At 42.5% G+C, this 26,473-nt stretch overlaps 1 protein-coding gene and 1 long non-coding RNA gene across 28 annotated transcripts in view; one reads left to right on the plus strand and one right to left on the minus strand.

Annotated features, from left to right (window-relative positions):
* ARMC8 (armadillo repeat containing 8) overlaps positions 1–26,473 on the plus strand; it is a 206,221-nt gene that overhangs the window by 67,144 nt on the left and 112,604 nt on the right. For 21 of the 27 annotated variants that reach the window (XR_010590141.1, XM_065556159.1, XM_065556158.1 and 18 more), the window contains 3 exons: positions 9,944–10,086; positions 10,188–10,285; positions 22,612–22,704. Coding sequence is in view for 26 of the 27 variants with exons in the window: in XM_065556159.1 (XP_065412231.1) it covers positions 9,944–10,086; positions 10,188–10,285; positions 22,612–22,704 (334 nt within the window). In the remaining variant the exon portion in view is untranslated. Of the gene's footprint in view, positions 1–9,943; positions 10,087–10,162; positions 10,286–22,611; positions 22,705–26,473 lie in introns of all 27 variants that reach the window. The other 6 variants (XM_065556162.1, XM_065556151.1, XM_065556157.1 and 3 more) reach the window with 2 other exon arrangements.
* Positions 1,349–5,900, minus strand: LOC135973335 (uncharacterized). Its single transcript, XR_010590142.1, has 3 exons — positions 5,537–5,900; positions 5,138–5,201; positions 1,349–1,766 (listed from the first exon to the last, which is right to left on the minus strand). It is a non-coding gene; the product is annotated as an uncharacterized LOC135973335 (long non-coding RNA).

The following is a 26,473-nucleotide window of genomic DNA, read 5'->3' on the forward strand; positions in this document are numbered from 1 at the left end:
GAGGCTAGACCTGCTTCGGGCAGCTCCATCGCCGGCCCCCCCCACCGGCCCCGGAGCTGTGACTCATGTCGAGCGGAGCAGCCCGATTGTGTCGACTCAGGCCTCTCCGGATGCCTTCGACGCTGGAGGCCCTGCAGGCGGCCAGAGACATTATGACTCTGCAGGTACCTGGGGCACCACCGGCACCTGGGTCCTGCTCTAGAGGCAATCTGCTGCTGGGCTCTAGACAGTCAACCCCGACCCAACGCAGATCCCAGTATGGGGACTGCTCTCGGGCCTGCTCGCTGCTCAGCGTCCTGTCAGGGTACAGTCTCCGGCCTCCGCTTTCGTCACTCACTAGATTGTCTGGTCGGGTGCCGTCGGATTGGAGTTCCACACACCACTCCACGCTGAGCAGAGAGTATCGACAGGACAGGCACAGGCGCCGTAGTCTCTCCCCTTCTTGTCGGAGCTACCGTAGCCGCTCCCGATGCGGGCGCTGTCGCTGTTCGCGCTCCAGCTCTCTCTCCTCGAGGCACCGTGCCTATGACTCCCGGCGGGGATCGCCAGCTCCGCGTCGTCGCGGATCTAGGCGTTGCAGCCTCTTGAGAAGTAGTAGCTTGAGGTGGCACCGTTCCTCAACATCGGAGTCCCGGTCCCATGGCAGACGTCATTCTCGGCACCATCGATCGTACCGCTCCCATGGTACCGATAGGTCGTTGGTAACCCCGACCTCGACCCACATGCGGCCCCCTATGTCTCAGCCCGTCCAACCCGACCAGTGGGTGCCGCCAGCGCTGCAGCATAGTCAGTGGCAAGGGCCCCCATGGCAGGGCCAGTGGTGCCAGTGAACTCCTGGCCTCCCTGTGCATGCCCAGCCAGGGGCTCATTCGGTAGCGGCTCCCTCCGCCTCGCCATCCAGGTCTCCAAGGGATAGATCGATGGGTCACAGATCCTTGGCACTGCACGCAGAGTCTGACCAAGGGGTAGATCCCGCAGTGCCGGCTGACGTGCAGAGCTCCGTACTGGCCTCCTCGCCTGTGCCGGATGACAAGGTTGCAGCCCCATCCCCCTCTGCACCGCAGGAGGACTTCAGGGCTCACCAGGAGGTAGTGAAGCGAGTAGCATCGAGCCTCCAACTCCAAGCTGAGGAGATGGAGGGACCCTCAGACTCGCTCTTCAATGTGCTCTCGCCTTCGGCACCGGGCAGAGTGGCTCTGCTGCTGCACGAAGGGGTGGCTAACATTTCCAATGCCCTCTGGCAAACAGCGGCCTTCCTTGCGCCAATATTGAAGAAAGCAGAGCGCAAATATTTTGTTCCCATGAAAGAGCACAAGTATCTCTATACCCACCTGGCCCCCAACTCCCTAGTGGTGGAGTCTATAAATCATAGGGAGAGACAGGGTCAACCAGGACCCACACCTAAGAATAAGGACTCTAGAAGGCTGGACTCGTTTGGTAGGAAACTTTATTCGTCATCCAGTTTCCAGCTCCGGGTGGCCAACCACCAAGCCCTCCTCAGTCGTTATGAGTTTAACTTGTGGGGGTCACTGCCGAAATTCTAACCCTCCCTTCCGGAGCTTGAAAGGAAGGAATTTAAAGCGCTCGTGGAGGAGGGTACCGCTGCTGCAAAGGCTGCTCTGCAGGCAGCATCGGATGCAGCTGACATGGCTGCTTGGTCCATGGCCTCGGCGGTGTCCATGCGCAGGGTGTCGTGGCTACTGCTGTCCGGGCTCTTCACGGAAGCGCAGTCTGTGATGCAGGATCTTCCCTTTAATGGCAAGGACCTGTTCGCGGAACAAACAGATGTGAAACTTCATGGCATGAAGGACTCACGTACTACCCTACAAACCGTCGGGCTTTACGTCCCGCCCAAGGAAAAGCCTAAGCCGCAGGCTCCTGTCCCAGCTCCCCAGCCAAAATATGAGCCCGCCTATAAGAGGTCCAAGACCCAAAAGAGGTGACCTCAAAGGCAGTCTCGCTCTGCTCCGCAACCTGGGCCCTCGAGGGGCAAGCAGCAGGGCAAGAGGTGTTTTTGACTGGATGCAGGAGGGTACCTGGGTGCCCCCTGAGAGGATCCTCCTACCAATAAAGTTTGCTTTCAGCAACTGCTTGTGTACGTTCCTTGCGGAATGGTCCCGAATAACATCGGACCATTGGGTTCTCAACACCATTTCCCAGGACTACACGCTACAATTTGTCTCACCCACGCCCTCCCACCCTCCTCCCTCGGACGGCAGGGGAGACCCGTCACATTTACTCCTGCTAGAGCAGGAATTGGGTCGGCTCCTCAGCTTGGGAGCTGTGGAGAAAGTTCCAAGGGAGTTCCGGGGAAAAGGGTTTTACTCCCATTACTTCCTTATCCTGAAGGTGAAAGGGGGGCTCAGGCCTATCCTGGATTCACGAGACCTCAATCGGTTCATGGCCAAATGCCGGTTCTGCATGGTCTCTCTGGTATGCATCATACCCTCTCTGGACCCTGGTGATTGGTATTTGGCCCTGGACCTTCAGGATGCATACTTCCATATCCATATATTCTAGGGGCACAGACGCTTCCTTCGTTTCCTGGTGGGACAGGACCACTACCAGTTTACGGTCCTCCCATTTGGCATGTCCACCATGCCCAGGGTGTTCACAAAGTGTATGGCACTAATGGCGGCCTACCTCAGACGCTGAGGGGTCCAGATATTTCCCTATCTCGACAACTGGCTGCTCAAGGGCAGCTCGCGGTCTCAGGTACAGGACCATGCGGAGCTGCTCTTGGCTACGTGTGCCAACCTAGGCCTCCTAATAAATGAGGCCAAGTCGACAGTGGTTCCGGTGCAGCGCATATAATTCATGGAGGCATTCAGGAGAGCGCCTAAGGCCACAGCCTCCCTTCCCCTGGGCAGGTTCCAGACCCTGAAGGGGCTCATCTATGAGTTCTTTCAAGGTGCACCTGGCAGCTATCATGGCTTTCCATTTGCCTGTCAAGGGTTTCTCAATTTTTGTTCACCCTACCATGACCAGATTATTTAAGGGTCTATCTAACTTGTTTCCTCATGTGTGGAACCCTACACCCCATTGGGATCTTGACTTTGTCCTGAATGCCTTAAGAAACACTCCTTTCAAACCTATGATCCCCTGCTCATTCCTTCATTCCTCTCTCAAGATCTCATTCCTGATAGCCATCACCTTGGCCAGAAGGGTAGGAAAAATTGGACTGCTCATGGGTGACCCTCCTTACTCTACCTTCTGCAGTGACAAGGTCACGTTACATACTCATCCTCTCTTCCTGCCAAAAGTCTCTGTAGACTGTCATATCAATCAAAATATCCACCTATTGTAATAAGCCATAAATCCGGTATCTGTATTAGGACCATGATTTTTAGTGTCTAGCAATTTAAGCTCCCAGGCTCATCTGTTGAAAGGGTTGTGCATGAACCTACCCCAGGGATCTTCTACAGGCTTCCCAAGATACACAAACAGGGGAACCCAGGCAGACCCATCATATTTGGTCACGGCACTCTTACTGAACGACTCACCACACAAAGGGCTGCTTCCTCCACAACACAACTGACTTCCTCCACAATCTCCTTCTGAACATCATCCTAACCATCATGGTTGTCACTACCCTATATACCACAATGACTGCATAGCTGCCTACCTCAAATATATTTACAAGACAATGGACAACCCTCAGATATCCACCCCAAACACAAAGCCAAACTCATCCACTTCATCCTCACCCATAACAATTTTACATCCAATGACAAACACTTCGTCCAAACCATAGGACCAGCCATGTTTACTAAGGTGGCTTACCAATATGCCAACTTCTTCTTGGGCTACCTTGAAGAAGAAGAATTTCTGGACAAATGAACCACAAAATAAATGAAATGCCTGAGATGATATCAATGATATTTTCATCCTCTGGATATATGTCTTAAGCCCCCTCATAGATTTCTACCACAACTTCAACAACCACCACCTGTCCATTAAACTCTCTCTGGAACACTCCCCCATGAGCATCAACTTCCTGGACACCACAATCAGCTTCAATAATGTAACCCTACAACAATCATATACAAGAAACCCATGGGCCTCCACCTCTACCTTCAAGATTTTAGTAACCACCCAAAACACATCATGAAATCTGTTATCTACATCCAGGCACTCAGATACGACAGAATATGCTCTGAGGAAAAGTCCAGGATATACACCATAACACATTTAAAACCGCCTTCACCAAACAAGGACAGTCCACCAGAGAAGGAGATCACATCATGGAACAGGCAACCCAAATACCTGAGGAGAACCTCCTTCAATACAGAAATAAAACCCATGCTGACTGCACACCCCTAGTTGTCACTTACCAGCCCACGCTGGTTCCCATCCAGGGTATCCTCAAACAACTACAACCCAAACTCAATGGGGACCCTATCGTGAAAGAAATCTTTCCTGAACACCTCTTGTTCTGACCTTCAAACAACCCCCCCGAACCTCTCTAAACTCATCAGAAACAAGCTCCTCACAGACCAGGATGCACCACCTCAAAGTGGCACCAGAGCCTGCCAGAACAGATGCAAAATCTGCAAACATAGCTTCAGTGATAGAATAATCAACACCTCCCACAACACAACTTTTAAGAGCTGTGGATCCTACACATGCTTATTTCATGTGGTATATCTCATCCAGTGCACTTAAATACACCAATAACTATGTGGTGAAATCAGACAATCTCGTGAATGAACTCTCATAGGCAAATGATAAAAGATAAAAACACTATCACCTATGCATGAACATGTTTCACAGAGTGATCACTCTATATCTGACCTATCATTCCTCATCCTCAAAGGAAACCTGCATAACACTTTGAAAAGATGAGCCTTGGAGTCTAAATTCATTACTTTGCTAGACACCAAAAATTGTGGACTGAACCAGAGACACTGTATTTATGGCTTTATTTTTTTATTTATTAACAATAAATAATAAATATTGTATTTATACAACAATCTGTAAACCACTAAACCCTCCCCCCTTTTTTTCTATCTTATGACTGCAGAGCTGTTAATGGGCCACTCTACTTTGTATAGTTCCTTACAACATGTGCAAACTATTTATGTTAATCTGTTCCACCTTGCATTTTGCTGTGATGCTGGGAGTGCCTTTCCCAGACCTGAAGAAGAGCTCTGTGTAAGCTCGAAAGCTTGTCTCTGTCACCAACAAGTTGGTCCACCCACCTGGTCTCTCAAGACAAAAAAGAAATGTTAAGCTAGAGTTAAGATTGAGAGTATGTATTCAAGATCTAGCAGTAAAATTATTAAGAAATGGTGTAATTATTCCCAAAATAAGCATTACAAACCCAGGAATTTAGAGTTTAACCTTAATTTAGAAATCCAAACACACCGAGGTATGCAAACACACAGATAAGACACCCAAACACTGCTAACTGTACCCTGTAGTGACCACATGCATATATAAATGTGTATTAAGGCATTTATTACAGTATATTAATCATATGAAAAGTCTAAAATTGCTCTTTGAGAGCCTCCCTCCAAAACCTGTTGACTCTTACCCAAGACTCTGATCTCAGTTTACGTTGGTATTAATCAAAAGTAACTCCATTGGCTTCTGCATGAAGTTTTCTGCAGTAATGTAGTGAAGATGAGAATGTGTTTCTGCATTCTTGTACACTGGAACAAATTAAAGGGTTAGGTGCCCCACAGGCACTTGTGGAGGCAGCTCATTGGTTAGAAGTTTTGGGATCTCACTGCTCCCCTTTTATAAACTGTGAGCTGTTTCATAAGCACAGTGTGCTGTCTCTGAAGGAACAGGCTGTGCTCTCAGCCTGTTTGAGCAGGCTTGACAGCTAGTCTTTTCCACTGTACTCTCTCCTCCCACACTCCTCACCTAGTAGACTCTGGACCCTAACTCGTTAGTTGAGGAGTTGACTCATAGCAGGAAATGCAGCTAGTTCTTTGTAATAGTGCCTACTCCCTTGACTGCAAGGGATTGGGTTTTCCCCTGCCATGGACAAGTATTGGACCATGAGTCTATACTGACTCCTTGTAAAGGGTGACAGTGGGCACTGCTGTAGGCTGGAGGTGAGGCCTGGGCTGCCCTCTCTCTGAAGCATAATCCCTGCAGGATTAAGGAAATCTGAACACTTGTCTGTGGGGTTGGGTTTAGGGATGTTCTCTGTATTTGTGAGTCTTCTGAGGGAAGCCCATTGCTAGTGGCTAAAATACTCGCTATTTACCCTCCCAGCCTCCACAGTCTGATGTAGCACACTAAAGGACTTGTGAGGAGGAAGCTAGGCCTGGTCAGTGTGTGATCTAGTAAGGCTCAAGTCTTCACCCACCTGGCAGCTGATACCTGCAGATATCATTCCTCCCATTTCTTTTTCCCTTTTCCTGCCTCAGGTCCCCACACCAGGAAAAGGAGATTAAGCTAAAAGTCAGAATCCTTCAAGAAGGGTCTTTGTTATACTGAAGGAGAGAGCGTTGTCCTTTTTAGACTCCTCACAACAATCTGATTCATGATGCACATTACTGAATAGAGCACGTCCTCTTAATACAAGAGATCTAGAAAATCTACAGTAGAATCTCAAAGATACGAACACGAGAGTTATGGACTGACCAAGTGAAACTGGAAGTAATCAATCAGGCAGCAGCAGAGACACCCCCTTCCCCCCCAAAAAAAGGCAAATATTGTTCTGTGCCTGTATTGCATCTTAGAGATTGGCACATTTGGGCTGCCTGACCCATCCCCGCACACGAGCAGCCACTTACAGCAAGACTCCGGGGCTGCTGGCCCAAGGCAGCCAGAGCCAACAGAGCAGGAGCAGCGCTGGGGTCTGCACCATTTTCACCCCTCCCCTGGCTGGGAGGGGCATGTGCTGTTTTTTTAACACCCCTCCCCTCATAATGGGGACATGCTGTTTATGTTTATATATATATATATATATATATATATATATATATATATATACACACACGCGCGCGCGCAAGGAGGGGGACAAGCTTGCAAACTCATACTGGTGCTAAGTAGGGGGCTCAGCTACCGCTGAAACCTGGCCTAGAGAGTCAGTTGCTCTGAGGTTCTACTGTATGTATGCTCCATAGACCTCAGAGAACCATTTCTCCGTGTCCCAGTCCATTCTTCCTATTCTAGACACTTGAGGTTTGTAGTGGGGGAGGCTTAAATTCAGTAAGTGATCTCCTCCTTCAATCCCATGAGACATCTTCAAAATATTAGCAGGTGCTGATTTTCCTTTTGCTGAAGAGAGAGTATCCACATATTTCTCCAGCCAGTGGGCCTCTTCATTTGATTGCAGTGCAGATAAAAGGGGGTCCAGGTCTCTCTCTCTCTCTGGTAAATCAGCATAGATGTGTGATCATCTGGGAAAAGAGCTGCTTATCTCCATCACAAGAATCCATCTCAACAAAGTTATCCTGCTTGTGGACTACAGAGAAACAAAGTCTTGGTTTAGACCCAATACTTCATCTAGCAAGCCCTTCTTTCTTCAGGCTTGATAGTATCATGCTGAGATGCAATCCTGTGGCCTTTCCTCTCAGATCTTTTCTTTTATAGTGTGGGTTCTCCTCCCAGTATCTCTGCTCAATTAGATCACTCCCACCACTGCAAATTTGTCTCTAAAATAATGGAATAATTCCAGAAACCTGGCTTAGGGGAAACCTCTACTCAAGATCCCAATCCATCTGGATCACAGCAGACACCTGTCTGACCAGCTAGAGGGGCGTGCATGGATTTTTTTTTTCCCAATTAAGGAAAGCAATCACCTATACATGCAAAGGAACATCATTCTGCTGGAACAGTGGGCAGTTGGCTTTCTCATAAGATACCTAGTAATATTTTCATGTCCTCCTGCATAATACAGAATGACTGCCCTACTGCTCTGCCTTTTTATAAATCATCATGGTAGCATATACACCTTGTACCCGAGAATGGAAACTCTTCAATCTACCACCTTCTAGAGAATCAAAGCATTACAGTTTGTGCACTGTATTCAGGGGAAACTCAACATTCAAGCTGAGTTTCCACACGGATACTGGGAAGCAGTATTTTAACAGCACTGTATGGAACTCTGCAGAAGTGCTTTTTGCACCAAAATGCAACTAAAAGTAGCATCTCTTATGTCCAAACATTAGGAGAAAAACTTAAGGAAAATAGAAATCTTGTCACCTGATTGGATCTTCAGATATGCATTTCTCCTCTTTCCCCTTTCAACTCAGGTGGCCAGGAAAATGGGGAAAGACAGGGTCAGCATGTCCCTTACAGTCTGTATTGACAGGATATTTCTCCAATCTGAAGAAGTCAGTCTGTCTTCCCTGGCAGTTACTCCTCAAAGATTTCTTGAAGAAGGGTCCGATTGGTTCCAAAAGCCCTGGCAAGTTCAGACTTACTGCCTGGATTGTGACAAGATATGCCTATGGAACTGGAATGTCTGTGAAGAACTCGTGGAAGACCTACTTCAGTCTAGAAAGCCATTCAAAAAGCCACTGCCTTGTTAATATTATACAATAGTAAGGACAAAGGCCTTGGTGCCTGTAAGATAACTTTCACCTGGTGAATGTGAGTAGCAGTTAAGTCACTTAAGGAGAATGGTAAATCTTATCACCTTTCAGTTTAAGAGCTTTGTACAAAATTTATTTCCATTATATGGGAAGCGAAATAAAGCATTTTATGAGAGAATCTGCAAGGGAGCAACGTTTGTTTTGTTTTAAGGACTGTTTTAAAAACATTGATGCCTTTGATGCTAAAGTCTTGTAGTCTTCTGTCCTCCCTTCATATCTAGGTTCCCTAGCTCTTGCCTTTTTCCTAGGTTTTGGATTTGCTAATTCCCAGTAGTCTGTTTCAGACTGATGGATTGTCTAAGAATGAGACTAGGCAATGTTGTCCTCACTTGTTAGCAGGGTGTGAGCGTGTATGCGTGCCCGCATGCATGTTCTCTGGAGGACTCCACTGGGTTTTTGACTCAGTTCCTATGTTTATATAAGAGGAGCAGTTGGACCCCAAACTTCTCACTATTGACCTCCTTTCTTGATTGCTGATGGGTGTGGCTTACCCAATATTCCATTCCAAATTGATAGATTGTCTCTTAACAGGGAATCTATTTACAGGCATGGTCAAGTTTGTCTATTTGTCAGTGATTGTGTGCGTTCATGTAAAGATGGGGCATTAGGACACGGATTTAAACGAAATAAAATTATCAAAATTCTCTCTCTCTCTCTCTCTCTCTCAAATTTTGGATTGTACCAGTATCTAGTAGGAAGTTTTCTAGGATGTCAATCATTATTCTGCTGTTATCTTTCTAGAAGATTCAGAATACAGTATCTTTCTGTAATAATGGGAAGTCTACTCTAACAGATACAGTAATACTTATTGTAAAAATACCTGCATGACTATTGTAGGATGTTTGTTTTATCCTCTTGTTTTGATTCTGTCATTCCCTCCAGTAGGAACAGTATCCTTTTTATGTGACAGGCTGCACTTGAATTTGATGCTGTGATGCTATGGTTTTCTTCAGGCTGAATATTCCTCTGTAAATACAGTACACTTCCTTATTTATTCAGATGGCCTGGGGACATCTAGAAGATTAGATAACTAGGCATTTGGATAAACAGAAGTGCTGTTTTGAGCTGCAGTCTCACTAAGATAGAAATATGGGGAATGAAGGGAGTAATGTTGATATTTGCTTAATATTTTGCACTTTAAGTTTATTAAAACACCCAAATTGTATTAAAACTACTGTGTACGTAATTCTGCATTTTTCTGAGGTGCTATACAAATACTAAGCCACTGATTAGTGCCAGCAGGCTCTAGTAGGTTGATTGAGAATATATTAGCAGGTGATTGATTAATATAGGGCTACATGGGGGGCACACTGGGATTTGGATAACTAGGCTTTTTGGGTAAAGGGATTTGTATAACTGGAATTATTCTGTAATTCCATTTACAGGTTGCTATATTTGCTTCAGCAAGAAACCTCCAGCACGGAACTGAGAACTGAATGTGCGGTAGTGCTAGGAAGCCTTGCGATGGGTACAGAAAACAATGTCAAATCTCTACTAGACTGCCATATTATCCCAGCCTTATTGCAAGGTATCTTGGCTTTCATTTAATGCAATATACTTTGGTAACTATTTCTACAACACTTGTGTTTTAAATAAGCAAAAAGAATGAAACTATATGGATATTCACAGGATTGCTGTCACCAGAACTGAAGTTTATTGAAGCTTGCCTCCGATGTCTTCGTACCATTTTCACCAGCCCAGTAACTCCAGAGGAACTATTGTATACAGTAAGTTTTAGGCAATGTATCTTTGCTCTTGTATATAACTTCTGTTCATGCAATGCAACCTGTATTATGTGTGTGTGCTGATGGCATCTGTTTGTGATAATATTTGGGTATGGTGCTACTAACACTATTAATATTTCACTCATAGGCATCAGGAGTCTAGATAACCTGACCCTGTGAACATTATTTGTTTGGCAACGGGAGATCCTGACTACTGATGCCACTTGTACATGAATTAACTGAAAATTCTAGCTTTCTGGCCTATTGTGTATATAGAAGATGTGAGAATACAGATGGTTTGGTTTAATTCAAGTATCATTTAAGATGGGGGAAAAAACATGGTATCACAAAATCATAATAGTTAGAACTGGAAAAGACTAGGTCTAATAAATCATGCAGACAATACAGCATTTTCTTCTAACCTAAATTTTTAGTGCTTTATTCAGTTTTAAATATTTCAGGTAGCTTCCATCATTTAGCTTGGAAGATCCTCACTGTCAAGATCTTTTCTTCTTATAGTTAACCTACATTGTCTCTTCCTTAGTTTGTTAGAAAGGGCAGAATTTGTCTGGCATAATCTTTTTTTTCTGGCTCATGCATCATCACCAGCAATAATCTATCTTGAGTCTCACGTGCCAGGCTAAATTAGAAGGGCTTTCAGTTAAAGGGGGAAAAAACCCTCCTGTTTGTACACTGCGTGAATTCAATATAGCATTTGAGAGAAAATGAACATGGACCCCCTACAATGTCATTTTTACAGACACTTTTCAGTGCTGATCCACGCTGTAAGCTCGCAGTATACATGCAACACTCTGCATCTAAGCAATCAGGAGTCAGACTTGGGCTAAAAAGCATTAAGGCCAAAAATTTTAAATACTTGCACTACTAACATTGCAGGATGGGTGGCTAAAATGTGTTGTTTAGACACTTGGAGATCCGTTGCATTGTCATTATGGGCTGGGCTTCTGCAAGAGTGCTTGGAGTCTTCGGGTTTGAGCTGGGAATAAAGGAGTGCCGAAAGGCATGGCCCTTAATTGAATTTTCAGAAATACTGAGACCGCCTCCTATACATCCAAACAAGTATTATTGCTCTAATCTTGCCAGAAGCATTGAGATGCATCCATATGGAAGTGCTGTTTGGTTTAACATGACTTATGATGGGACTCAGGTCATGTCTACCCTTACCTCCGGAGCGATCGATACAGCAGGGGTCAATTTATCGTGTCTAGTGAAGACTCGATAAATCAACCGCTGAGCGCTCTCCTGTCGACTCCGGTACTCTACTGGCGCGAGAGGCGCAGGCGGAGTTGACGGGGGCATCAGCAGTCGACTTACCGCAGTGAAGACACCGCGGTAAGTAGATCTAAGTATGTCGACTTCAGCTACATTATTCACATAGCTGAAGTTGCGTAACTTAGATTGATCTCCCCCTCTAGTGTAGACCAGGCCTTACATATTTTCTCAGTTCATGCAGCACATTTTTATTTTTATTGCAGGCACATTCCAAACATTGTAGGAAATCATCACCGGTTAGGTTTCTTGTTCCTTCAGTATGATGGGTTTTCTGTACAGTGTACATACATTTCATGATGGTTTCGATAAACTTTACTCCCCATATGTGATGCCATGAAACACCTCCTGAAAGTAATAGGCAGACATAGCCAGTTAGTGACATCCGTGAAATCCTCGTTCCATTACTTAGAGGCCTGATCCATCTCTCATTAAGGTCAGTGGCAAGACTCCAATGGGAAGTGGATGGGTATTAGGTAAACCACACAGAAGTGTCCCTCACTGCTTTTCATTGCATACTTATCTTTAGCAGGCCAACACCTTGTTAATTCAATCAGCAGCTGACTAAAAATGTTGCCTGTGGCAGAAGAACAGTCTGTCCACTGTAGAGCCTTATGGCCCTGCAAAGAGTGCTGGAGATTCCACATGTGTGGATATCAGGCTTCTTAGTGGCAGTAACTTGGTATCTTTTATTAATGAAATTAGAAGTTTGGCTGATAAAGGTAATAGTGTTGATGTAATAGATTTCTGTAAAGCCTTTCAGTTGGTATAGCATGATATTTTGATTAAAAAACTAGGGCTGTTAAACAATTAAATTAACAATTAATTGTGATTAATCATGAGAGAAAAATATGATTAATCACAGTTTTAATTTCACTATTAAGCAGTAATAGAATACTATTTAAATATTTTTGGATATTTTCTACATTTTCAAATATATTGATTTCAATTACAACACAATACAAAGTGTACAGTGCTCACTTTATATTTTTGATTACTACTATTTGCACTGTAAAAAAGATAAACAAAAGAGAGTATTTTTCAGTTCACCTTATACAAGTACTGTAGTGCAATCTCTTTATTGTGAAAGTGCAATTTTCAAATGTAGAATTATTTCTTTTACATAACTGGGTTCAAAAACAAAACAATTTAAAACTTTAGAGCCTACAAGTCCACTCAGTCCTACTCCTTGTTCAGCCAATTGCTAAGATAAACAAATTTGTTTACATTTACGGGAGATAATGCTGCCTGCTTCTTATTTATAATGTCACCTGAAAGTGATGATAGGCATTCGATGGCACTGTTGTAGCTGGCGTTGTAAGGTATTTATATGTCAAATATGCTAAACACCATCAATTCAGTCACAACACAGGCTTACCTACCAAGGGGCAGGTTCCAGGCAATGAGAGAAAGCATAACTCACATTATCAACAATCTTAATGTACTGGCCAGGACTTGCCTATCTCTCCTTGGCCACATGGTTTTGCATACATACATGACCACCTTCACTCGACTCCATCTTTGCTGCCTCCAGATGTGACTCCAGACAGTTTACTTGCCCAAACATTACGTCATAGACCTCTTGCTGAGTGTCCCTGCTCTCATCCCTTCAGACAGACCCACATCATGTATGCATAGGGATTCCCCTTCCTCTTCTCCCCGGAAAAGACGATCATCATCGACACATGTCAGACAATATGGCCACTGTTTTCTGCACCAACAAATGGTGGGATGGGAGGGGGGGGCCACAAGATTGACTGCTCTATATACAGAAACAGTCAATCTCTGGAATTGGTGCATCGCGCATCAGACCCTCTTGTGCTTGCGGACTCGCTCAGCAGACATTTTATGATTGACCACAAGTGGAAACTTCATGATTTGGTAGTGACATCTTCATCCAGTGTGGGATTCCGATCAGAGACCTCTTTGCCTCGCATATAAACAGCAAATGCACCACGTACTGCTCCAAGGGAGGTCTCTGCCACCTCTCTCAGGACAATGATCCCCTAAGATCAAATCCTCCTTTACTGTTCCTCAGGTACTGTACAAGATCTAACGAGACGGAACAACGGTCATTCTGATCGTCCCCAGCTGGTCCAGACAGTTCTGGTTTCCCAATCTCCTTTTCATGTAAACCTGTCCCCCAATTTCTATCCCCACCTTCCCCAATCTGCTGACACAGTGCAACAGCAAGATCAGACATCCCAATCCACAGGCGCTGCTCCACCTGAGAGCATGGTTTTGAATGGGCATCTGCTTTAGAACGGACCTGTTCTTCATCTGCGCAAGACATTCTCTCCAGCAGCAGGGAGGAATCCACCAGGCGCTGTTACTGGAACAAGTGGAAGCACTTTGCCTCCTTGACCCAACAAAATGGAGTTTCACCGGAATCAGCAGGGATCATCCTCTTCCTGGATTGTGTTCTATCCCTGAAGGCATCAGGCCTTGCCATCAACTCTTTGAAAATCCATCTGGCACTAATTAGCACATTCCTGTGGAAGGTCACTCCGTCTTTACACACATGATAACTGCTATGTTTTGGAAGGGTCTCATCAGAACCTTCCCACCCCAACCCATCACAGCCCAATGGGACCTGAACCTAGTTCTATCTATGCTAATGAAACAAAACAACCATTTGAACTGTTAACATTGTGCTCTATGTCCCTTCTTTTCATGAAAGTCACCTTCCTTGTTGGTATCACTTTCGTGAGAATGGTCGGCAAACTCGGAGCTATGATGGCTGACCCACCTTTCACAATTTTCCACAAAAGATAGTCTCACTGAGCATGCATCCCAAATTCTTATCAAAGGTAATCTCCCAGTTTCACATCAATCAATCCATTCACTTACCTGTTTTCTTCCTGAAGCCCCACACACCTACAGAGGAACACAAACTCCATTCTCCGCACGACCATTTCATCCTCATCCTCGCTCATTGTTCCAATTTAGGTACAATAGGGACCATTATTTGAAGAAGAGGAGGTTGTTGTTCCCCATTATGTAGCTGTGCATTAGATTTTTTTCCCTTTCCTTAATGTAGTACTTTCCACCTGTCTATTGAATTTCATTTTGCTGATTTCAGATGAATTCTCCAGTTTAAGGTAATTTTAAATTCTAATCCTATCCTCCAAAGTGTTTGCAACCCCTCCCAGTGTGATGTCATCTGCATATTTTATAAGCATACTCTCAGTTCCATTATCTGTCATTAATGAAAATATTGAATAGTATTGGACCTGAGACAAATCCCTCTGGGACTCCACTTGATACATCTTCCCACTTTGACAGTGAACCATTGATAACTACCCTTTGAGTATAGTTTTTCAACCAGCTGTGCCCTCATCTTATAACAATTCCATCTAGACCACATTTCCCTAGTTTCATTATGACAGTTTCATGTGGAACTGTATCAAAAGCTATATTAAAATCAACATATATCATGTCTACTGCTTCCCCTTATCCACCAAGCCACTAACCTTGTCAAAGAAGGAAATTAGATTGGTTGGCATGATTTGTTCTTCACAAATCAGTGTTGGCTATTACCTATCAACCCTATAATCCCTTAGGTGCTTACAAGTTGATTGTTAAATAATTTGTCATGGTATCTTTCCAGGTATGGAAATTAGGTTGACTAGTCTGTAATTCTTCAGTTCCTGTTTGTTTCCCTTTTTAAAGATAAGTACTATGTTTCCCCTTCTCCAGACCTCTGGGACCTCACCCATCCTGCAGAAGTTTTCAAAAATAATAGCTAATGGTTCTGAGATTGCTTTCAGGTAGCCCTTTTAGTACCATAGGGTGCACCTTGTCAGGTCCTGCTGACTTAAATTCATCTAATTTACTTAAATATTCTTTAACCTGTGTTTTTTCCCTATTTTGTCTTACATTCCTTCCCCTTGTTAACATTAATTGTGTTAAGCATCTGGTTGCCATTAACCTTTGTAGTGAAGACTGAAGCAAAATAGGCACTAGCTACATCAGTCAACATCCTTCATGCCTCAGAATCAGGGTTGGGACCAGGGCGGAGCACAGAGATTGTACTAGAAGACAACCTCCTTGTGGTCTTGGATACAGGCAGAATCTGCACACTCACACTTCTGGACCTCTTTGCAGCCTTGTGACACAGTGCACCACAAAGTATTGGTATTGCTAACACATGACATAGCAGGAGTAGATGGCCCAGCGCTACAATCATTCCTCTCCAGCAGAACTCAAGTGGTGATGAGTAACTGCTCCTCCTCTCTGAAGGCCCTTACTTGCAGGGATCCATACCATCCCTGCTTCTCTACAATATTTGCATGAGACCAATGTCAGAGATAGTGAGATACCGTGATTTTGGCTGCAAACAGGATGCCAATGACAGTCAGTTCTATATCTCATTCTCAACTGATACAGCCACCGCCACTGCTAATGAATCTGAATGCCTACAGGACATCAGCTCTTGGTTGAAAACCAGTTGGCTCAAGCTGAACCCAGGCAAGTGGTACTGGTTGCAAAGGGGGAACTCTTTGAAGAGCTGGCCAAGACATTGTCCCTGCCTTCCATCGAATGCATACATCCCCCATTCAAGGTGGTATGACACCTCAGGACCCTTTCTAACTCCTTTCTAAGCTTGGATGACCAAGTAGCATTAGTCTCCAAAAATGCCTTTTTTCAACCCAACTTGTTAGGAAATGCCTTTGCTTCTTCTTGGAGGAGTATCTGCTCATAATGATCCATGCATTTGTCATCTCTAGGTGGGGTTGCTGTAACTCGTTGTATCCAAAGTTGAATGTGAAGATGATGCACCAGCTCCAGTTGGTATAGAATGCAGCTGCCCACTTTCTCCATGGCTCAGGCTGTTACAAGCACATCAGGTCTCTGCTTGTGTCCCTCCACTGGTTCCCAGTCAAGTTTGATCCTAATTTTCAAAGCAGTTAATGGATCAGTTCCCAGCTACATCAAAGACTGAATTTTGATCTATGAAACACTGTGACATCTGCACTCCTCTGGGAGGGGAGGAGCTGTACAGGGACCTGTGACAGCTGGATCTGATGGCCTAACAGTTTGTAGTTCTTGTATATGGAAGAGCCTCAGCAGACCATAAGGTCCCAGTGAAAGTAAACACCACAGGTACTCTCCGAGGCATAAACTGTTCTGTAATTAATCCTCCTGAAGGATCTCTGGAGCAGGGAGTGTTTAATCAGCGAGAGTCACCAGACTGGGTCTCTGCCAGGTAGGGACTGCAGGAACAGAAAGGAGGGAGGATCCCATGGCTATGGTAATGCCACCCTGGAGAACTGGGCCCTGTCCCTGCCTCTCCCACAGAATTTCTATGTGATCTTAGTCAAGTCACTGAAACCAGAAGTTTCTCAGATGTTAACTACTTGCATGTCCCTCACTTTCTGGGTTCCTAATGTGAGATACCTAAGGCCTGATTTTTGGAAGTGCTGAGCACTCTCATATGCATCTGAATTCAGTTGGAGTTGTGACTACTCAGCATCTCTGGTATAAGGCAGTGCTAGAGGAATGAGCACAGGGCCTGGAATTAGGAGGTCCTGAGTTCTAATCTGTTTAAACTTTCCTTCTGTAAAATGGAGTAATAATTCTCCAGTCACTTCACAGGATTGTTGCGGCAATTAATTGGTTAATTTATGTCCCGTTCTTTGAACATACAAAGTGCTATAAAAATATTCTTGTCTTCACTTTGGAGCTCTGTGCGAAGAACATCCAACCCACGATGAATCTCCTGTTGCTCCTTCTTATAGCTTCATAGATTCTAAGGCCATAAGGGACCATTGTGATCATCTAGTCTGACCTCTTGAATAACACAGGACATAGAACTTCCCAAAATAATTCCTAGAGCAGATCTTTTAGAAAAATATCCAGTCTTGATCTAAAACTTGCCAGTGATGGAGAATCCACCACACTCCTTGGTAAATTCTTCCGGTAATTAATTACTCTCACTGTTAAAAATGCATGCCTTATTTCCAGTCTGAATTTTTGTAGCTTCAAGTTCCAGGCATTAGATCATATTATTCCTATCTCTGATTTGATGGAAGAGCCCATTATTAAATATTTGTTCCCCATATAGGGATGTGTAGATTGTACTCAAGTCACTCCTTAACCTTCTCTTTCATAAGCTAAATAGATTGAGCTCCTTCAGTCTATCACTATAAGTCATGTTTCTAATCCTTTCGTCATTCTCTTGATTCCTCTCCAATTTATCAACAGCCTTCTTGAATTGTGGCCACCAGAACTGGACACAGTACTTCAGCAGCTATTGCACCAGTGCCAAATGCGGGAGTAAAATAACTTCTCTATTCCGGCTCAAGATGCCCATTTATGCAAACAAGGATCGCATTAGCTCTTTTGGCCACAGTATCTTAGGGGAGCTCATGTTCAGCTGATTATCCATCACAACCCCCAAACCTTTTTCAGTCATTGCTTCTAAGGATAGAGCCCCTATCCTGTAAATAGCAACAAAGAATGTAGGCTGTAAACATATACATTTACATTTACCTATATTAGAACATATACTGTTTGCTTGCATCCAGCTTACAGAGTGATCCAAGATCGCTGTGTATGAGTGATCTGTCCTCTTCATTATTTACCACTCCACCAATGTTTGTGATATCTACAAACTTTTATCAGTGATTTTATTTTCTTCCAGGTCATTGATAAAAATGTAAAAAAGTATAGGGCCAAGAACCAATCCCTGCAGAACCCCACTAGAAACACCCATTTGCATTTTGAGAGCTCTCAATTAGACAGCTCTTAACCCTTTTAATGTGTGCCATATTAATTTTATATCTTTCTAGTTTTTTAGCCAAAATGTCATGAGTTACCAAAACAAATGTTTTACAGAAGTCTATTACCTTTTTCCTGACACAACTGCAAGAACCTCAGCTGATGGTGGTTTCATAAGGTACCAGAAAAGTCAATTAATATGTGGTTCTGTTGTGTTGAACCTTAATGTGGCTTGAAATCTTAAATTGCCAAAGGTGGGTGAAAGGTGGCAGGATATGATTTTAACCTATATACATGTTATGTAAAGCTGTTGCAAGAAAACACAATGACGGCTAAGAAATTATGTAAATTGAGTTTTTTGAACTAAAAGAAGAGTCACTCGGGCTTTCAAGCCTGGTGAATTTGCAGAATTGTAGCCACAGGCAAAAGTGTTCTTAAGATGAGAGCAAGCATGCAGGTATGGACCATCTGGCACTTGTTTTGGTTGCTACTCCTTTTGGATGTTGCTTTTCTGGGCAGCACTTGTCGAGTTTGCTTATCCATGGCAGCAAGCTAATGTTTGGTAGAGAGAACTATACTGCATCTCACTCTTGGCTGAGACTTTCAACACTGTTGCAAACCTACTGGGCCTCAGGGATTTATGGTCATACCGTTGGGCCTTCTTTTCCTGGTGCTGAAAGATGTTCTGACTAAACAAAAATGTTGGATGGGGGGACAGTCAATAGTACCATCTCCATAGTTGTGTTCTGAGCAACTTCTAAGATGGGAAACTAAAGTTCCTGCTATTACTCCTGTCATAGTTAAAGGGTGAACTGCAACTCAGACCCCTCCTGGTCTCTTTGAGTGCACCCCTCTCATGCCTCTAGCCATTGCCTCTCTTTGGGTAGAATTACAGGATTCTCCCACTCTTAGGCAAGGCTCTGGGTTGCAGTCCCCTGTGATGAATTGTGAGTACCTCAGCAGGCCTGACTTACCTTCAATGCCTGTAGCTTTGTTCCCTCTGGGAGCAGTGGTAGTGGTAACCAGTGACCAAACAGCCTTTGCTTAAATACTTTTTTTTAAAGCAAAGTATTTACTAAGAACCAAAGCATTTAAGAGAAAACCGGTGTCTTCCTATTGCTTACATTGCCTGGATCTGGGGGAAGGCCCAACTTCTTCAGATTCCCTCTGCAGTTTTACTCTGTCAACCTGTCACTCTGGACAGCTCCTGATTGACCCTCTTTTCCTTTCATGACCAGGGCATTTAACTATTTATAGCCCTTTGATTTGTTAGTTCCCAGCATTGGCAGAAGAGTTGTCGCTTTGAGCATGGAAGTATGCCATTGGCCTGTAATTGCCTCCCAGTGTTTGCTGGGGGGTTGCTTATCTATAGCTATTGTGTTGTTTTCCACAGCCCCCTATTAAGTTATATTAATGGATTCATACAGGAAAGTTTTATAACTCAGTAAACAATAACTTCACCTCACTGACCAAGTCACATAGGGCATGTCTATGCTGCAATCAAAAACACATGGCTGGCCTGTGCCAGCTGACTCAGGCTTGCAGGGCTGAGTCTGAGGGGCTGCTTAATTGCTGTGTAAATGCTCTGTCTGAGCTCTGGGACCCTCCCTTCTTGCGGGGACCCAGAGCCTGGGCTCCAGCCCAAGCCTGAACATCCACACCACATTTAAACAGCCCCTTAGCCCAAGCCCCACAAGCCTGAGTCAGGTAGCATGAGCCAGCCATGGATGTATAATTGCAATATAGACATACCTATAAGGTACATCTAAGTGACAAGAAACAAAACAATAGTCCTGCAGCAGCGAGTCGCAGAGCCTGGATCAATTGAGTTGGTCTCATGCTGCAGGGCTAAAAATAGCAGTTTAGAAGTTCCTGATCAGGCTGGAGCCCAGGATCCAAAATTTGGGGAGGAGGGTGGGTCTCAGATCCTGTGCTCCAGTCCGAGCAGGAGCATCTACACTGCTATTTTTAGCCCAGCAGCATGAGCCTCAGTCAGTTGACTGGACAATGAGACTTGCTGCTGCAGGAAGTTTTTTGCATTGTAGGCATACCCATAGCGTTGATAAAATGATCACATCTCAGTGTTTGATGTGGAGATGCTATTTAATAATCTGTCGCAGCTCCTTCCGTCATGTTCTCCTCACCCTCTTAGAATCATAGAATATTAGGCTTGGAAGGGACTTCAGGACATCATCTAGTCCAACCCCTTGCTCAAAGCAGGACCAATCCCCAGATAGATTTTTGCCCCAAATCCCTAAATGGCCCCCTCAAGGATTGAACTCACAACCCTGGGTTTAGTAGGCCAATGCTCAAACCACTGAGCTATCCCTCCTCCCCTTCTTCTATTGTATTTTTCTTTTTTCCTTTTATTTAATGAGGGTCTGACTTAGCCAGCCAGACAAAACTAACCTTGCAATATTGCTGTGACCAGAGAGGCAAGCTGAAAGCAATAGCCTGAGTACGGTAGGTTCTGGAGTGCTTAATAAGGTCCTGTACTAAGTGCTGACACTTTCCAGCAATTAAACAGCAAGCAGAAGAGACAGAAGCTGTATTTATTCTTTTGCTGTTCTTTCCCCGATCCCCAAAATTTTGTATATGTGTCTCCTGTTTTCTGTTAAGAAGAGATAGGATTAGACCAGGGGTCAGCAACCTTTCAGAAGTGGTGTGCCGAGTCTTCATTTATTCACTCTATGTTAAGGTTTCGTGTGCCAGTAATACATTTTAATATTTTTAGAAGGTCTCTTTCTATAAGTCTATAATATATAACTAAATTGTTGTTGTATGTAAAGTAAATAAGGTTTTTAAAATGTTTAAGAAGCTTCATTTAAAATTAAATTAAAATGCAGAGCCCCCCCGGACCGGTGGCCAGGACCCGGGCAGTGTGAGTGCCACTGAAACTCCGCTCGCGTTCCGCCTTTGGCACACATGCCATAGGTTGCCTACCCCTGGATTAGACTTTTAACAGTGCCTAACAACCTAAAACTGAGTGTTTCATACCATCTGAGTGTCCGTTCATTAAACGTTTTTCTCATTAAAATATTCTGTGGAAATAGAGAGAGATAATAGGAGAGCTTTGTTAAGTTGTTTTAATTTTTTTCTTTTTTAATTGAATTTTTGTTTGCTAATGTACAGGTGACACTGAGGGCCTGGCAGCATAAACCTGTATCCAGTTACTGTTACTTTCTCTATTGCCATAACATAACAGATAGGGTAGTTGGAAAATAACATCCTAAAAAAACTATCTGATCATCACAACAGTTCTTACTGACTCCAGCTCTCCCCAGGTGAAGGGCTCAGTTTACCTGTCATAGTCAACATAGACGCAACCTATTAAAGGGGATTTTTGATATTTAGTCTCCTCTGCTTAAGTAACCAAACCTTTGTCTCAGAGATGATTCATTTGAGGCTGGCTTCCGGAGTTCACAAAAACTGCTAATCTTCCACTGCTTCTAGTGGCATCTCCACTTGTAGCTGGCTTCTGATAAAATATATGTTAGATATCTTAAAGCTTTAATTGATTTATAACACTATTTAGGTATTTCTCACTTACTATAATGATCTTAAGAAACAGGATTGGATTCTTAACAGAACCAAACAATGAGGAACAGGTAGCGAGGTGATCTCCCTTCTCTCTCTGATTTCTCTTCTGATTACTCTTTGTTTAGTTTTTCCCACTATGAGTGTGTGTGCATGTGCTATGTCAGTACTAAAGGAAACTCTTGAATTGGATTGTTCAGATGGAAGGCCAGTATCACTAAATTCTTTTGATGTCTTGTCTCCAACTGCTGGTGGGAGGATGAAAAAATCCATTGTCTATACTGGTACCTCACTTCCTATACTCCCTCCATTCCCACCCTCTCAGAATTAAGAGATAACCAATTAGAAGGTAAGTAAATTACGGTTCTGGGAGAAGAATGCCACTGAGGGATTTTTGTCTCCAAAATACAGAGCTTTTTATTCAGTTCTTGCTGTCTGTGACAGTTTGTTGTGAGCGGAATTCCTCTTTTCCTTTGTCCCAAGACTTCTCACTAAGTAGGTTACTTAATGCAGAGATTTTCAGTGACACATAGCTGGGAGTTAGGAACATTGAATTTTGATGGGAATGGGCACCAAGCTGCCATTTTCTTTAAAAATCACATCCATAGTACTTTTATGGCCTAGTCCTTTTTCCTCATGCATCTCAGCAGGTCCCCTGTTTTAGGCTTGGGTACTAACTATTGAAAAGCTTAGGATGCAGCTTGTTAGTTACAAATCGCTGACTAACGGTGCTGAAATTTCTAGTTTTAATATTGTTTTCTTTTCTGACTTTTTTCTAGGATGCTACAGTTATCCCCCACCTAATGGCACTGCTTAGTAGGTCTCGATATACACAAGAATACATATGTCAGATCTTCTCACATTGCTGCAAAGTAAGGAACGAGAATAAATATTCTCTATGAGGGTTCTTGTGTTTCTGCCATTTAGAAACTGAATAAGATAATATTGACTTTTATGGCTGGAACAGTAGGACAATAAAGACTCAATCTCTCTCCCTCCCGCCCCCATTTGCTGATAGTGTTTCTGGGATTATAGGTAGATACAGCTCTTGGATAAAGCAAAGTATGCAAATAATAAGAACTTTGGGTTTATTGGGAATAGAGTGTATTAACCAAAAAATAAAAACAAAATATGAATGAATCATAAAACTTCATTGTCAGCATGACTATATTTGAGGATTTCAGTTTTTCTTGTTGCTCTGCTTTGGGAATTTATTTAATCAACCTTTTAGCTCAGACTGCCTCTGTTGGCTCAAGGCAGCCATTTTGTACCCATGATACTTTGTATTTGGAGAGATTATAGACCAGTGAAAAGTGTTCTTGTATTAAAATTGTACTCTTCCTCATTAGTTCATATGCAGTGAGTGTGCATAATATATGTACTTATGGAATTGCAATTTTTTATTTAATTAAACTGAGAACTGAAACCAAAGTGACATTAATGATCTAATTAAAATCTCAGCTCTTAAAAGAGGCTTTCTTTTAGCAAAAGTATCAGATATCTAGAGGAAAACTCTTACAATACGGAGAACACTAGAGCGAAATATACAAATTAATGTAAAGTTTGTGGTTAACATGGTGAAAGAAAGACATTCCAGTTCCTATTATTTCTGCTTATTTATCTTTTATGTGGAATCTTATTCCAACATTACCTTAAATCTTGCTAATCTTGCATTAGTTTGATGAAATCAAGGATTATCCAGTTTAGTCAGTTACTCCGGGGTCACTTATAAGATGAAAACTAGAACCTTTAAAATATTAAATAGATGTCTCAAATATGTGTTTTTTAACCAGAAAAAAATTCCAAGAAAAAAGTCCAATTGAAAACTGAGTAAGAAGATATTGTTTGGAAATGTGTTCTTTACAATGAATGCTGTGTTACAACAATTGTTAGCACATTATTGTAGAAGTGTTAGCACAGGATTGATTGTATAAAACACAAGCTTGCATATAAATGTAAGTAGTAGTTCAGCAGCACTACACAACCAAATCAGGTATATGAAAACTGGATCTCTTACCCTTAAGTATCCAACTCTACTGTGAAAAGGATGACTTCTGCCTTGCTCTCCTTGCCCTGTTTTGTAACACAATGAACACCTTGCCCTGTTTTGTAACACTTGCCAACTTTTCTGTATCATAAATATTGAATTAACTAAACCAAACCCCATTCACTAATAAAGAAAAAAGTAAAAAAAGTCTTCTATAGCCACTATGCTATTTTCACTGAACTGAAAAAATTGGGACATTTAGTTTACCATGAATATTTTGAAAACTTCACATTTTACAGGAAAAATGTAAAAATCTTGAAAATTTTCACATGAAATTATAGAAATATATATATCATATAGAAATATATGAGCATGTAGGGCACACTGAATACATGAGTGTGAATGATTGAAAATACAAATGAGTAATGCTAAATGAAATAGTTGACATAAAATAAATCCCAGAATCATAACAAGAAAACACTACTGTTTTAGGATAGGTAAGAGGATCAAATAATATAAAGAGAAAGAGAGATCCAAATTTTTGATGCTTTGAGGTCTTCTGAAGCTGTTTCTTAAATTGGTCAAGAACTTGTTCTTTATTTTTCTAGATAAATAGAATCTTTCATGGAAAACTTGAAAATACCTCTTTTTTTCTTTTTAGCTGCTTTATTCCATGGGTACAAGATCTAGCGACCAAGACAAATGCTCTACTACTGTGCCTTCAGATATAATACCAGGCAGTTGATATGTCAGAGTGTAACATACTTGCAAGGGTTAAAGAGAACCTGTTTTTCTGTCTTGTACAGATAGGCAAGATATCAAACACCCATGAAAGTTTCAATATGCCTGTGGCAGTGGATAGTTCTGAGCTTATTTAATGAAAGCTACTATCTTCCCTTGAACAGATTGTGTGCTGGAGAGAATCTTTCTCATTGATTTCTCTGGGGAAAACACGTCACTATGAATACTGGTTTTAGGTAAGCTTCAACATGTATTTTAAAGGGATATTTGTGCTTCAATGTATTTTTTTTCTTTTGTTTACTTTCTAGGCAGGTGGTCTAGCATTTGTGAAGATAACTGACACCACACTCCCCTTAAGAACCAGTGTTCCTGTGAAGGGTTCCCCACTGCCTCCCTCTTCCTGGGCAGAAGGTCAGCTCAGGTCGCGGGAGGCTTCTTTGCCTATCAACTTTTTTCTCTCTTTTCCACCTCAAAATTTCACTGACGACAGCAGACATTTTCCTTAGATAGAAAATCCTTACTCAATGTTGTTAGTATGGTTTCACACTTCCTTTTGTTTGTGGAATATCTTTTACTATTTTCACTGAGAGTTTTGAGCTTAAAAAAAAATATGGAGTGGAAATGATTGACAGAATGACGACTCTGGAGAGATTTTGGATGGACATGAAGGGGAATGCTGGTTCTTGGGGCAGGAGGGAGGCCTGTTCTTTACATACAAATCTTGGACACCATCTGCCTATAAAATAAACAAAATCAAGTTACTGAAAACCAAGCTACAATAATGCACAAAGCATTGTAAAATGCATGTTGAAACTTACCTTGAAAGGGCATTCGGGGTTAAGGTTCTCTCTGTCACAGTTAATCTGTTTTCAGGGAAGATGGCATAAGTGAAGAAGCTTTATTACTACTTTAATTGTCAAAGTGAGCTTTTTATTTTTAAAAGGCCTATTCTTTTTGATGCATGATTGTATGGTACCAAAAATTGGAAAATTAGCACTTGAAATTTTATTTGAATGTAATTGCTATTGCTGTTTAAATAACACCTTCATCAGCTATGCAGAATACATGAAATTCACCCCAGGCAGCATTACAGCACTAGGCTTATGAACTAGCTAAATCCCTCGTAAGCCTTATTCTAAGGATGTAAGTGGGCCGTAGCTAGTTTGTAGGCCTTGTGCTGAACTTCTGCACAAGAGTCTCTTGCATCCAAAGATATTTTTGAGTCTTTTTGATGTTTGTCATCATAAATTTTGTTACATGGTTCTTTTGAACATCATCAGTAATAGGCCATGCTATTTTGTTGAAAATCAACTTTTTATGACAATCTGTAAGTAATGAATGAAAAGTAATCAAGAGCTGTTATTTCTGTTCCCCAAATGCTACATCCAAGGAAGATTTAAAACTGAAATACCTTGAATCTTTGGAGGACAGGCACAGTATCATTAAGATAGGTCCTAGAACTCCACCATTGTACTCAAAGAGTAAGAAAAGCAATTGCCCCTCATTATTGACTCAGTTTGAGATTTCTGAAATTAAAAATGAGTTATATAGTGTATAATCAAGTCTTCACATGTCTAGATTTAAAACAACTTTCTATTTATTGTTGAATAAGTCTGACAGTAGAGTTCTTAAATGTGGACTATTAATACATAGTCAGATTTTCAAAGATATGTATGCATATATTAAGCATACCTGATTTGTCCAAGGAAACACTTTAAGTGTATGTCCAAACTGAATATTTTTTGCATGCATGTCTAGTTGTGCAGCTAACTAGCCATGAATGCACACAGCTAACTCATTTGTGTATTCATGGTGATATTTACACACAACAGATTAGATGATTCTCTTTGAAAATCTGACACATGGGAACTAGATAAGTGATATATTTATCAGGTTACAAAAACAAGTTAAAT

Source organism: Chrysemys picta, chromosome 9 (assembly GCF_011386835.1).
Source record: "Chrysemys picta bellii isolate R12L10 chromosome 9, ASM1138683v2, whole genome shotgun sequence".
NCBI classification, from domain to species: domain Eukaryota; kingdom Metazoa; phylum Chordata; order Testudines; family Emydidae; genus Chrysemys; species Chrysemys picta.